Source organism: Ciconia boyciana, chromosome 17 (genome assembly GCF_034638445.1).
Source record: "Ciconia boyciana chromosome 17, ASM3463844v1, whole genome shotgun sequence".
Taxonomy (NCBI): Eukaryota; Metazoa; Chordata; class Aves; order Ciconiiformes; family Ciconiidae; genus Ciconia; species Ciconia boyciana.
In genome coordinates this window covers 12,223,959-12,238,863 of record NC_132950.1, presented here as the reverse complement: position 1 = coordinate 12,238,863, position 14,905 = coordinate 12,223,959, and the positions used below count along the sequence as shown (strand labels likewise).

Sequence of the window (14,905 nt, the reverse complement as noted above, 5' to 3'; positions counted from 1 at the left end):
TTAAAATTTACTTCTAAGTAAATTTTATTTGTGATCATCTCTAAGTAGATAAGTAAACCTCTCTAAGTCGCAGTGTGATCTAGGGATAATCTCAGTGCTTTAGTCCTAAAGAAGCTCAAGATACAAGCAAACTATGACAGGCCTCATGCAGAAACATTTAAAGTGATTCAGAAGACTAATATAATAAATAATAAAGGAATAACTATATTAAGTCTCTGGTGTATGACATAACTTGACAAAGGACACACCATTCAGAATGAAAACCAACCTCATGGATATAACCAGAGGCTGCCAGCTTTATTCTTGTGAGAATTAGCAAGTCACATTCCCTGTTGTAAATTCTTCTCATCTATCTTCAGTGTCACTAGAAATTTAGCACAAATAAGGAAAACCACCCTGGGCTCTGGATACTCTTTTAAGCATAATAATCTGCATCTTGTACAGTTTTCAAAAGAATGTAAGTGAATTAGGTTCTTAATTTCCTTTTCCAAAACTGAATGAATGAGGCATCTGGAGCCAGCTGGGTAAAGGGGGGATCTCTAGGAGCAGGATGTGTTCCACAGCATGGCCCTGCAAGTTCCAGTCTGGTAGCTAGCTCTTCTAAACGGTCTTCTAAAACAGGCTCTTCGTTCAAAAGGTCCTTCAGTCCAACTGTAACTCAAATCTGACTCCAAATAAAATTCCTACATGTTCTTTGTCTTTGCTCTGTGATTTTGACTTAAGGCTTGTGGTAAGGAAAAGCAGTGGGAGAGATGTTTTGTTCCAGATTCCTCTCCCTACATTGAGCAGAACAGGCTACTGAGAACTGGATGGTCAGAGGGTGGCTCTGGTGACACGCACTCCCTTTCTACAGGTTGATGATCCCGCTATAGACATGGCTGACAGACTTGCTTCCCCCCGCCCCCTCCTTTCTTGTAATGGTCAATGGATGGAGGATCACGCTTAATAAAGCCAAAGCTTCTGTGTTTAATACCTGCTGCTGACAGTTTCCCGTAAGTGCTGTTCTGCACAGATGACTCAGAAAAAACAAAGCACACAGAAAAAACAGAGAACATAGAAAGCAATTGACAACTGGAGCAATGTTAGGCAGAGGAGTTCTTACCAGGCCTTTCAGTGAAGACATCTGAAGAAGAAAAATGGTCTGCCTCCTTTTGCAATAAACCCCTAACAGGCACCATATAAAATGGCAGCAGCATTAGCAGCAATAACATTCACCTGGCAGAAAGGGGCTTTGGGAGCACCCCCATGAGAAGAAGGTTTATGCTTACGTTGCTGATGGCAGTGAATGCAGACGATCTGGCTGAGTGGCACTATTAATGCGTAGTCCCAGTACACACTAATAGGGAAGGAAAAAGTGCAGGAAACATTTTTTTTCTTTCCATATGCAGGAGTGCTTGCGGTTCCAAGCACCCAATAAAAAGACTCTGCTAAGTTAATAACTGCTTATTAAATTTGGTCAATTAAGGTAAATTAATAGTCAAGTAAAAGGCAAAGGAACTACTTCGCCACAGCAGATACACCTGGCACCAGCCTTTCCACAACCTCCCTTTCCCTCTCCACCTCCCCTGCCCCCCACCGCCCCATACCAGGCTACAACAATGCTCTGGCTAAGATTAAAATGCCTGGGGCACAGACTTCATGATGGTCTTGTAGCTGGGTTTCAGGACAGCCGGGTTCAGTTCTGTCTTGCCCATGTGATTTATGGGCAGCAGCATGTAAATCCGCTGGGGCTCAAGCTTACACATTAAACACTGCAAACAGCTCCAAACCTTCCTGAGAACAACCTCGACAGAGTTTAGCAATAAAAGCAAGGGTAGAGGGCTTCATTAATGTTCTATTAAAAAATACACGTGAAGTTTTAGAAAGAGAATGGAGTGGATTAAGCATTCCAGAGCACTGTTCTGGGGTTGAAGGAAGCATTCCCTGAGGAGACATACCTGCCTGGTTCAAGACTTTACCTATCTTTCCACTGAAGCAGAATGCCAAATTGGATGAATAACCGATCTAACGAAAGACAATGACATTGCAGGTCTCTTTTTTTGAGGTTGAAATTAGCCATGCTTGCCAAGTGATTTGTGACCCTCTGAAGGGAGGTACTAGAATTGTAACGATGGAAGGTAGTGTTGAGCCTTTTCTCCCAAACACCTGGAAAAGTGGGCTTTTGTTTTCCTTCTGAAAAGGCCTTATATCCAAGTGCATTACAGGACCTTTGGAAAGTTGCTTAATCTGTGTCAAAACAGGAACAGAACCCAAGCTGCCTGACACCTCAATTTATGCGCTATTCAGAAGCCCTTCAGTTAAATCAGCCTTGTTACACTTTTGCCATATTGCCAAATATACAAGAAATAAACACTGTGAATGCTTCCGATCTTTTCCTGAATGCAATGACTACCTTTTCTCCAGCTCTGAATCTCCAAGGGTTCCATTCATCAGCTGATTTGGAGTCCATTTTAAAGTCAAACTATCTGCTGACTGATGAAGGGAGAGATACCCAGGAATTGCCTCCAAGTCGTCTTTCTGTTCACAGAAGCAAGAAACAGATAATCCAGGTGACTCAAGTGCACAATTATAATTGTCATGTTCCAGTCATCCTATGCCCCACAAGTTCCAGAGCGGTGCATTATCTAGGAACTGCTGAGGGAAACCTTAACACTAAAAGTACTGGTATTTAATATTGCTATTAGAGCAGAAAAAACAGGTTTTTTCCCCCCAAAAAACTGGGTTTATGAAATACAGTCCAGTATGTCTGTTCCTACCTATATGCCCACTTCACAGTTCACATTGGTCAGGCAGTGAAAACATTTGTCACATCTTAATCTACCTCAGCATAACAGAGTCAAGCGGGAAGGCAGCACTGTCCTGAGGACAAGACCTTAAGCGAGTACTTGACAAGCCTAGGTTGTATTCTTACCTAAACTACTGACTTCTCAAGGCACAGCCAGGCAGCAGCTGTGTGTATTGGCCCAAAAGTCAATGTACTCACCGGCTGGACTAAGACGTTGTTTTTCCCATACAAGAGGTGTGTTCGGGAATTCTGGTGCAAAGACTCCACATATTCTCTTGCTGAAGCAGCAAAACGATCTTCTGACGTGCTCCCACTTGAATGTCGTTTCCGGATCTAGCACACACACAAACACAGTCAAGGCAGATCAGGTAGGACGGGAACGACTGTACTGACAGGCCAGTAAAACAGGAACAGTTCCATTTAGACCCATCTCTGCAGAATGGAACTTCTTCCTGGAGCCAGGACACCTTGCAGAGAAATGACCTGGGCTCCTACTCATCCCTGACCAAGGCAGCTCATAATTTCTTGTGAACTACCTGGTCCGATCACATTTAGTCCTGGATCTCAAACTTTTCTACATACAGATAAAGAGAACATTTGGGCCCGAATGGCCTTCTAATCGGTGACAAAGGCTTCATTACAGAAGAGAAAAGAAAGGTTGTTCTAAACGCAGATCTCTCCCTCCTGGGGTTGTTTTTATTGTCAGCCTGTGCCTCAACTCAGAAATAGCTACACAGTAAATACCTACTCCCAGGGCTGGGCGCTTCGAAGGAGAGTCTTGGCGGCCGTGTACGCCATGAATCCGGTGTCGTTGAACAAGCTCATCTGCTGAAGGGTCTGTCCAATAGTGATCAGCTGTTTTTAGCTTGGTGTACTCCAGAGCACATGGTCCAACTAAGAAAAGAGCCCAAGAGAGAAACCTTCTGAGTCTGTTCAGAAACATACTTAGTCTTATCCTGCTGGCCAAGTACTGAAAGTGAGATGTCCTTCTCAAGCCAAGCGAATATTAATGATCACTTAATGATCCTACAGGATCAGCCCATAATACAGACAATACATATAACAACATATCAGGTCCTATTATCTAGGGCTGTATAAAAATATTCCTGTAGGACACAATACCCTGCCATAGCAGCATTAATAGTTACAATCTGCTAGCAAGCATTCAGTAAAAAGCTATTCCCATTCTGTTCTCTGATCCAACCGATAACTAATAATAAAAACAGATGACTAGTCTCTACTGGTCTTGTAAGCAACATCATCTATGTTGCTCTATTATAAATAGTTAAACTACATGCTAGAGAGAAAAATCACCTTTTGTAACACTTTCATAATACAAAATGTTTTAAGAAACAATTTATTTTCTTTAGCATAAGAGGTAACTTTGCAAGAACTTACCTAGAAGAGAAGCCAGTATTGGGCCACAAACAGGATCTGCCAGTAAAGCTTCTTTTTCATAATATTTACTAGGAATAAAAGATCAGAGTCCAGTTAAAAACAGTCTGTTATTTTTAAAAGCTCTTATGCCTCCTAGTAGCGTGAGACTTTAAAAATACCACACGTTACTGCTTACCAGAAAGTATGCCAAAAGAAGCAAAAGAGATAAGGGCAGAGAAGCTGCACAGGCTGCTATTAACCTGAGAATTCCTCCAGCATTTGCTGTGGAATTGCCCAGCAGTCCAGTGGAAGTCGACGGTGTGTGCAGGGGGACGCACAACTACTGAAGTCACCTTCCAGCTCTGACTTCATACTTAATAAAAACTGAGGCCAAACACTCATTTCAAGAGCAAATTCAGACAATTAAATTGCCTATACAAAAGGGAAGATTTAAGAGTTTCGGGTTCTAAGAGTTTTACCAAGGCTGAAAACAGGATCCAGGCTGTACATCTGGAGTGCTGTGCACGTAGTGAAGCAGAACACATTTTCAAAGCTTGGTTTTAGTTACAGTTCCAACACAAAAGTTCCAGCAACAGAATTTTGCTGTGATTATCAACTACACTCTCTCACACAATGGGCCAATAAGAAAACTGTGTATCTAAACAGCCAGAGAGAGGACCAAAGGGATCCAAGCCCCATATATTTTCTGAACTTGACAGGTAGAGAAAAAGCAGTTGCTAGGATTACCTAGAAATCACCAATGTATACATCTCCTCTAAAAGCTCTAATGGTGCTTGACTGGCTCACCTACTGACCTCGTAAGGAAGAAATGTTGCGTTGGGTTTGCAGGTAAAGAAGGCTTTTACAACATGATGTGTCCTGAACTATTTTTAAAGATCATTAAAATATATTATAAGAAAGCTACAGATAAATTAATTTGTCCTATTTTAGACATCTGCTTTAGAATTAGATCATTTCCTAAACTATATCAATAACATCAACTAGATCTGCACGGAGCATAAAGGGAGCCTAGAACAACCAGTTCAATAAATCTGCACTCCAGACTTCTGTATTTGACAAGATGACCACCGCCCTTACGTTGGATCCATATTCTGCCCTTATCAGCTGTGTAATCTCAGGCAAGCCACTTCCTCTCACTCTGCTCATTCCGCCTCATCTATTTTTGAACTGAGCTCTCGAGAGGCAGGAGCTTGCCTTTTGCTAAATGTGTTTACCCAGTATATTTGATTTGGGGCTTTGGGCACTAATGCAATATGGAGACAAACAATAACTCTCTGCAAGCAATTTTGTTAGTTTTCCACAGAGACCAAGAGATCCACACATTCTTAAACATCTCTTCCATCTGTGAGGAATAATCTTGAAACACTGTCAAGAACAATGAACTACTACAAACAGTAGCTCTTGCAATGACCCCAAAGTCTTCCCATCACAGCAGGCATAAAATCAAAACACCCAAATTTCTTGAACTGTCATTATCCTCTGCTGTCTCTTCCACTAGATGGGGCTCAAACTCCAAACCGTCTTCTCTTCCTCAAGAAGAGGAGAGCTGAAGGACTTAAACATGGAGCATTTGAGCAGTAATGTCACAAAAATGCATGAGAACAAGCCTTATGAAGAGGTTCCATGTATTCACTAAGTCAGGTTCTCAAAATCACACACCTGCAATTAAGGACCAAATCCTAACTCATTTGAATGGATAGAGAAGGCAGTAAGAAGAACATCTACAATTGTTGTAAATTGAGACCGAACTCTCTTGTCATGTCTCCAAGTGAATTATGTGGAAAAAGTTATTAAAAAATCCTTGTATCCATGTATCAGCAGACATATTGATACATTGGACTAAAATGCTTTCATTAACCATGTCTCTGGGACACAGCCAACCCTCCCGCTATCTCTTCTGCACACAGCTCTTAAAACAAACTGGCATTAGATATCCCAGAGCAACAGTTTTCTTTGAACAGCACAAAGACCTTTCTTCCATTCTCTTTCTTTATAGTGGCAAGATAGATCATGAAAATGAAGCTGATGACAAGGAAAACAGTAATGCAACCTTGGAAAATACTGTGAGAATAAGTTCCTCTGCTCTAGCTCTCTTCCTTGTTCAGACCCATGGGCTTTGGACAGCCAAAAATGTGTCCCCCCAGTGCAGACTGCAAACAAATTGCAGCGGCAGTGGGTACAGATGTACTCTTCTGGGACCATATCAAGCTTTAGGGTTCCTTTCTCTTCTTATGGGAAATTGTCCCCAGTGTGCCCCTTAATTCTTATCACTTACGGGAGGGTAGGAAGGCACAAAGGGTAGAGTTAAGAACCACCTCTTGGGAAACCAAAGCTAGTGCTCGACAGTAGGAAGTGATGACAGAATGTGTCATGGAACACAGAGGACTTGTCTTTTCCTCTTAAAGAGTCCCTGTGGATTACATTCATAAAGCACTGATGCTCTTCTCTGGTTTTGCAAGGCAAGATTCACTTTACACAAAACTTGAATTTTCTAAAAAGGAAACATGATTAAAAAAACCTTTTGTTTCACAGCCCTAAGGGTTTATGTCATTAACTCCTGTTGTAAACTCATTTCCTCTTCTTTTATCTATGAAGGGCATTTTCTTCCCCGAACTCCTAAAATTCCAAAGGATTATTTTTAACTGATGTAAGTGAATTAAGCACTCCTGACCTATTAGAAGACACTTCTATTCCACTAAGTCGCTGAGGTCTAGGTCCCGTTAGAATTTAGGCATCTAATATCTACTGAAACCTAAGGTGCCTAAGTGAGTGGAAAGGATCAGGGCTCCACAGGCTTCTGAATGCATTACTCTTTATGGTAGCACTGTTCAATATCGCCAACTTTAGAAAAAATTAAGTCCTTAATAAACTGCGAGTTAGTTTTTTAGCTGATTTCCGGAAAGCTGTATGGCTGTTAACATTTTTTGTAAGTCTGAACACATCAATGATTCAAAACAAAAGTACAATTTCTTCTAAACGTCCATGTATCTGGTTTTCTTCCTACCAGAAGTTTGCATCACAGAAGTTTGAAGGAGACTTCTGATTAAATCCCTTGTTGCAGATACCTAAACACATCAGTCCAATAAATCCCTGCACTTCCGATTCTTTCCTTACCTGCAGTTATCAACAATATACTGCACAATCTTGTCGAGCACTTTCTCAATCAATGCTGTCCGGACCCATATGTGTTTGATGGCCTGAGGTGTCAGGACAGGTGTTTTGCTTGTGGTTGATCCCTGCCTCTTGAGGGGTTCCTGCCCATTTGGCTGATTTTTCCTGCAAAAGGAGATAAAGTAGAAGTAGTCAGAATTCAGACTCTTCTCACAGAAAGCTCTCCAGTGAAAGACTGAATGGAGAGGTGTCGGAATACACAGCATGTATCTGACAAACGCGTATTGGTATATTAGCTGTCCACATGACTATGTCAAGCACTCACCACCACCGGGGTGCGGACTTTTAGTCCATCAACAGGGATTTTCTGAAAATCATGGCTCTAACTAATGATTTATGATGTCTTGGTTCTGAGTTATGAATAGGAGAAGTCTGTAAGGATTATCTAATTCACAGACAGATGCTGAACAAGCTCTACAAAAGCCCCCGAACAGGTCTGTATTAGGTATGTCGGGCTAGGTAGTCACCTACCAAAAATATCTTCTCTGCTTCTGGAGCTTTAGGAAAAGCCCAACATTTGAGCTCCTCCAAAACTCCCACATACTAGGCTGAACAGAATGGGCTGTAAATCCATTGCAGACCATACACCCCAAAAGAATGGAAAAAAAAACCCCAAATATGCAAAGTGTAGCAGAAAATAAGCCACACCTGATGAACAGAAGTTTGCTTCTTATCAAACAGAGCTTCACACTGAGTTGGGAAAGCTACAGGGAGGATGGTAAAAAGCTTCTTGTCTCCCAGCTTTCTCTAGGAGAAGCTAGCCATGTCTCCAAGAACACACACAGCTGTTTCAGCATGAGATATTCCCACTGAGACCAGAAGCATGGAGCAGGATTTGAGATAACACAGGCAGAGCTTTTCCAGGGACCTCCTGCCATACCATCATCAGGCAATCCTTGGGCACAAGCCCATCTTTTCATTGTCTCTGTAAAGCACCGTATACAGCTATAGCACAGTCTGTGCTAGCATCTTGGCAGTGAGATCCTATCTCCTACCACCTACGGAATGACAACAAGACAACTAAGAGATAAGCAACATCAAACTGAGAAACTAGAACTATAGCAAATGAGCATGCAAAGCCAGCTGGGAGCTTGCTTACAGCCAAGGCCCCCTGCTTGTTCCTACAGCATAAGCCAGCACAGCAACAGGTCCACCTCAGAAACAGCGCGCTTAACGCTGCCTTTTAGTGGCAGGATGGCAAGCTGGCTCGACAACGCAGAATCACTTCCCAAGTGCGGCTGACAACACGAACGTGGGGGCTGCTCAGCACAGTGGTCTCTGAACCAGGCGGGAAGTTGTCATTCCTTTCTGCGGAGCTATCTGCTACCCAGAAAATCTACTTGACCCCAGTCCAGTGAGGGACAGTGGCATGTTGTGCCCCAGGCACGCTGTGGGATGGTGTTTTGCCGTATGAACAGGATGGTACTTTTCTTTGTAGACCCCAGTATGCCATGCTTCCTGCCACCGCACAGCTTCATGTGGTTGGAGCTGAAATTTGCATCATGCCAAGGAGCAGTTTTGTGCCTTCTCAGCACAACACACATGCTCTTATCCATGCTGGGTGTCCTGCCACGGCGAGCATCCACCTCTCATCCATTGAGTACTGGTGTCCAAAATACATTTTCATACTGACAACAATGTTCCCTTCACTTCTTTGGTGGCACTGACACAAATTATCACTTGTCACTGTTGAGATAATTAACGGCCTGAGCAGATTTGGAACCAGAGACTGATTTTGAAGCTGAATGTGCTGCCTAAAGCTTTCCAGTTTCTAAAAGGTGACCCACAAAAAGGAAAATGGGTTTGTTCACTCTGTTTCTCTTCCCTGCTGCCTAGCAAAGTAGCTGAAACGTGAATTTGTGTTCCCTTCCTCCCTCCCTGCTAGCTTTGCCTGCGGCATTTGTTATGTAAGGCAAGATGACAACACTGCTCCATCCCGAATACCTAACATGCAGCAACAAGTCACAACGCACATTTTGTAAGGTGGTACCAGCCACACAGAGTCTCCTGTGTCAGCACTGGTGGGGCACTGCCCCAAATCCTCTCCTCCTAAGGTACATAATGCAACTAAGCCACGTGTCCATAGCGTAGCCGGTGGTGAAGCTGTGTCACCCTTGTCACAGCATGCGATGACATCTTGTGATGGGTCCGTACTCCTGCATCAGGCAATATAATGCAGCTGCAGGAGAAACGTACACTATAGAGCTGAGCACTGGGAGAGATTCCTCCTTCTGCACAGTACCGCAGGTTACCTTGCTCTCCATACTCTGCATAGGGCTGGCAGTGGAAGACTAACCCTCTTAATCTCTCTCCCAGAAAATCTGCCCCTTAAAATAGCAGAAAACAAGGTTCAATTTTGTCCTAATGAAAAGAGAAATCCTGATGTCTTCAACAATCTGCAGTAGAAAATCCATGTTCTCAAATGATCCTGCTCTTTGACAGCACTCAGGTCCCCTTTCAGGAAAGTGTTCAATTACAAAGACTAAATACAATACTCGGGTGCTGTCTAGAGTGAGATCCGTAATTCTTCTCCGCATTTACAAAGTCCCTAGTCCTCCACTAGGCCATGACAGAACCTCTACAAGGCAGCACACACGGAGTGACAATCCCAAGTCAAGAAATACATGTGACACCACTAACATCAGAGGAATTCAAATGTATTTAATTGCATCCTAAACAAGGGCTTTCTTAAGCCATGGCCTCAGGAGCAATTAGACTGCTACAGCACTTGTGTCTCATTTTATACGTTCAACAAAGCGAGTCCACCCCTTGCAGTATTTCCTAATAGAGTCTCTTTGCTGTGCCTATTTTCTACAGCACTTAAAATTTGTGGTTGTTAATAGCTGAAAACCACACAACACTTCTCCAAGAGAAACCACAGAATTTAAGTTCATTTGCTCCTTTCTGTTAGAGGACACAGCCAAAGGTCTCTGGTGGTTAGAGTATGGTTCATGTGGACTCTTAACCAAGGAGGAAGGCTGGGGAATTTTCAGTAGAAAGCATCCTTCTTCCCAACGTTTAAAAACTAAAATTAATAAAATCCCAGTCCCTATCAGTAGGCACACAATTAAAAAATATATCAAAAATAGGACGTGCCTGTTAAAGACTACATACCGAAGTCTAATATTTAGAAGTCTAATAAAGATAAATGCCAGAAAACTACACAGAAATGTAAGTATAAGTGCTAATTTAAACAACTGTCAATAACTGAAGACTTCAATGCAACACAAATTGAAGTCAAGCTCTCTTGACAAAGTCCTTCAACAGCAAGTTGATCAAGAGGCTAAAAGTTCCTACAATGTACAAAGACCTCTTAAGGCTTAGCAGTGCCACTCCACTACCATCTACGAACAGAAGAAAAAAATCTCCTGCCCTGAGTTCGCAATACAAGACACTCATCCCACAGGCTCATGCACTGTGATTCAGTCAGGAGAACCACATGGAAAATTTTAATTGCACTACTCACCACTAGCAAGAAGTTTAGGACTTTCAGCAACCTCAAGTCCTCGACTCCAGCACAAATTCAGTTGTGCTCAAGTCCAGTGCATACTTAGCTGCTTTCCTATAATCAGACTCTCACTGCTGACTGCCTCTTCTTGAGTTCATCTTTCTTCCTATCATTCTTTGTATCCATTAACTATTTCTACCATAATACCCACAAATCTTCTGTTATTGGTTTGGCAAGGAGCATGCCAAAACAGCTTTTCCAGTAAGTCTGTTCTTCAGTTCCTCTTGCCACCCACATCCCTTCCCACCAACAGTCCAAACTGGTCCACCATACCCTGACTGTGAGCGCTCCCTAAAATCAGCAGTTATTATTCACTTTTATTGCTTTGTGTGGGCCGGCCGGACTGATCCGCTATACTGAGAAGCAAAACAAAACACCAAAGACCCAATTCCCAACCTCTGTCTCTTTGCTAGCTGTCAGCTTGATCAAACAAAACCATTTGCCTTAAAGTTACAGACACTAAAGAGACAAAGCTTTAACGCATGTGGCCAAGAAAGACCCCTTTGCATTTACCAAGCAGTCTCTGCATCCTCCCCATGCTGCACACACATGGTATGAATTTTGCTGATAAACAGACCTCAGCCTCACCTGCCTTCTACCTGCTGCTGCAGTTCCTGCACTTTCTTGCATATGTCTCCAGCTATTGCATACGTCTTGCCAACTTTGGTGAACAGCGCAGCCACCTTGTCAGTCCGCAGGAAGCCGGCAGCCCTGCGCTTCAGCATGTGCAGGAGACACGCTTCCACAACACCTGCAAGAAAGGGAAGGAGATCAAGTTATATGTACTGCTATCCTTCAGTCTTCTCTTCGGTGAATACCGCCTGCTAACACCCACTGGTCAGGTGTGGAGTCAAGAGAACGAGGGGGAAGAGACGGACAGTAAGACAGACTAGATCTCAAAATCAGATGATGCAAGCATGTGTCTGATCTGCAACAATAAGCACCTTGTAAGTTACAGATAACACCAGTACACAAATGAACCAAAGGACTGAAATATCTCCCACTATTTTCACCCCATTTTACGCATGTGACGGTGAAAGAATTCACGATTCTACTGAAAATGAAGCCAAAGGCAAAACCTCTTCTCAACTCCTCGTGGCAGAACCAGGTCCCCCAACTCAAGGTGTAATGAACTGGAAATCTGCTTTTACTGATGATCTCTGTTTTGAGCAGAGGCTCCTACTTATCTTTGTGAGTTGCTGCATCCATTTCTCCCACTGGTATTTCTCCATATGGTCTGGTGTCTGCAATGAAAAGGACTAACTGGGGGTCACACTTTCCTGTTATTTGCTACTAATTTTTGAAATCACGTTGTAGGAATTTTAGCACTGGCCTGTGAAGAATGATACTGGCAAGAAGGCATCTCATGTAAGTTATACAGAGTTCAGGTTCAAACCTGAACTGATCTCTGAATGCAGAACGTGAGAAATGGCTGTATTTAACCAACTACTGGCATGCAGCCGATTGCTGTGTATCACTTAAGCTATCACTTAAGTGACCACACAGCTTTCGTTGCCACAGGATCTTGATTTGCAGAAGCAGAGTAGAATGAATCATCCTTTTATTTCTGATTATTAAAATATTAACTCTTCATGTCCCAAACAGAAGTGAGATACTTTCATTATGCCACCTCTCACTGGAAATAGGTATGAAAATAACAAAAAAAGTCTACCAAGCCCCTTCCCCTCAACTGCCTTATGTATTCCATTCTCCTCTGGCAAAGGGAAGAGACATGCACACATTACTATCGCATGGGTTAACACAATTGGGAAGGAACTCAGATGCAATGACACTATGGTATACATGGAAACCTATGGGACAGGTAAGGCTCTGTATCAGGAGAGTTAAAGCTGCTTCTATTGTGTGTTTCACTATTTAAAATGCCATGTTCAAGACAAAACCACAAACTGCTCTGAGAGTACTGCTGCCTGCAGATTTCTCATTATGTGGTGACTAATACAAAACTTAGAGAAATGAGGAGGCTGGGTGAGGAGAGAGCAACGTACAAGAATCAAAGCCAGAGCTACGCTTTCTTCAGCACACATATAACCCACAAGCATCGGAGTCCAGCCAGGTCACAGCTGAGCTGAGCTGGTTTTTTGTTGTCTGTTTTTTGTGTGTGTGTGTTTTGTTTGGTTTTAATATTCCTGAACTCTGAAACAAGTCTCATTGAGGGAAGTGGACTTTTGAGTTGGCTGGGCGGAGAAGAGAAGCTTGGTTGTTTTACTGTGTTAATAGAAGGGAACATCTATCAAACACAGCAGCATGATGGCTAGCTGGAAACAGGCTCTGCCGAAGTGGTACAATGATGACGCCTTCCACTCACCTAGATTATGGGAAAGACATTTTCTTTCTGGTGAAAACAGGGAAGATAGGAGACTTCTAACATCAGCCCACTCAGTCCTCCCTCTCTTCCTTCACATCGGGAACAAACGGATTAATAACAGTGAACTTAAACATCACCACCGGACATTTCAGTTCACTCTCCGCTGATGAGTGGTCCATAGCTTGCAGCTGCTCCAGGCTCTCTGCGTACTCACACTGTTCTCAGTTACACTGGGTTTGCCACCTCGAACACAATTACCAATAGCTAGGCCTGTAACGAGCTTCCACCACCACTCAGATAGACTCTCTGATTTTAAATGCTTAACACACCTTAATTGAGTTACGTTGTGGGCATCCGTGTTCCAGCCTAGAAAATTCTCCAAGCGCCAGGGGCACACTCCTTAGCAGAACGACTTGTTCAAGTCTTTGCATCAGTTACAAAGATCTCCAGGGTAAGATGCCCATGTACCCAGCCACCGTGCATCTTGACATGGTAGGATGCACAGCCTGGAGAAGCAGCAGCCATCAGCTACCGGATCTTTTAAGGAATCAACTGCAACTCAGACATCACTTGGTTAGGAGCTAGAGAACAAAGTGACAGACCTCAGGAAAATAAAGCATCACCTGTGACCAGTACAAAGTTACTCTGCAATCACAGGTACTGACGATGAACCAGTTGTTAGGACACTTGCTAGACTAAAATCATAGCGTCTACTGGAAAACCAATAGGAAACTGAACACTTATGCTAGGGAAGATAAACCCTTCCCAAAGCACTGGAGATCACTACAAGACAATAAAGCCTGGTAAGACAGGCTCATCTTCCAACAGAGCCCATCATCTAGCTTTGGACAGAAAGATTAAAAGGCCTATAAACTGAGAAGAAAATGTAACACTACTACAGCCTGAGAGGGAATAGAGATGCGGCCAGACCTGCAACTACAACAGATCTGCCTGTGAGGTTCATTTTGCAAACCTTGCTGTAACGTGCTGATGGTCACCAGTAAAAGACCGCATTGCACTATTTCAGCCTTGCAAGACTGTGCCTCAGAAATCTAACCAGCTCTCATTTAAACTGCTGCAGGAAAAAGCAACAAGATAAATAGAAATAAAAAGCAAAATAAAAACCAAGCCTTCCCTGTCTATCAACTTTTAAATCGAGACTGCAGATGACTCATCCAGTCAACACTGTCCAAAAAGGTATGAAGGAGAACAGACCAATTCATTCACAGGGAGGGGAAAAAACCCAACTTTATCTGCAAGGTGTGCACTCACTGAAACCCACGCAGGCATGCCAGCCCTCACAGAAGGGTTTGAGTTCAGCATCTGAGCGATGCTCTCCTGTGTGTTTAATGACAGCAGGCAGTCCTGCGATAAATTGCAGTTGCAATTGCCACATTAAATTTTTGTTACGAGTAACAAATGGTACTCCATCTGCTCTGATACGCATTGCATCTCTCCCAAGATTCGGCAGCTTATTTTGAAAGAAGGCAGTATTTTGGTGTGCTTTAAGCCCAATACTGTCAAGGTGCTGAGCATTTCCTGAAGACTCCCCCTCTTTATTGTACTTAATAGCCTCCAAATCCCATAATACCTGAAAGCTTGCATCTGAAAGAGACCTATCCTCACTGCTCAGTCCCTGGAAACTAACCTAAGTCCCAGGCAAGACTGAATGGCACGCAGAAACACCTCCTGCGTTGAGCTAGCCTAGAAGCTGCGG

At 43.1% G+C, this 14,905-nt stretch overlaps 1 protein-coding gene across 7 annotated transcripts in view; it reads right to left on the bottom strand.

Moving 5' to 3' along the window:
• Positions 1 to 14,905, bottom strand: part of SGSM2 (small G protein signaling modulator 2) — a 61,624-nt gene that overhangs the window by 21,111 nt on the left and 25,608 nt on the right. For all 7 annotated transcript variants that reach the window (XM_072882293.1, XM_072882296.1, XM_072882295.1 and 4 more), the window contains exons 3-9: positions 11,451 to 11,613; positions 7,298 to 7,459; positions 4,184 to 4,251; positions 3,534 to 3,679; positions 2,984 to 3,118; positions 2,393 to 2,517; positions 1,269 to 1,336 (exon numbers count right to left, since the gene is read on the bottom strand). In XM_072882293.1, coding sequence (XP_072738394.1) covers positions 1,269 to 1,336; positions 2,393 to 2,517; positions 2,984 to 3,118; positions 3,534 to 3,679; positions 4,184 to 4,251; positions 7,298 to 7,459; positions 11,451 to 11,613 — 867 coding nt within the window. The remainder of the gene's footprint in view (positions 1 to 1,268; positions 1,337 to 2,392; positions 2,518 to 2,983; positions 3,119 to 3,533; positions 3,680 to 4,183; positions 4,252 to 7,297; positions 7,460 to 11,450; positions 11,614 to 14,905) is intronic.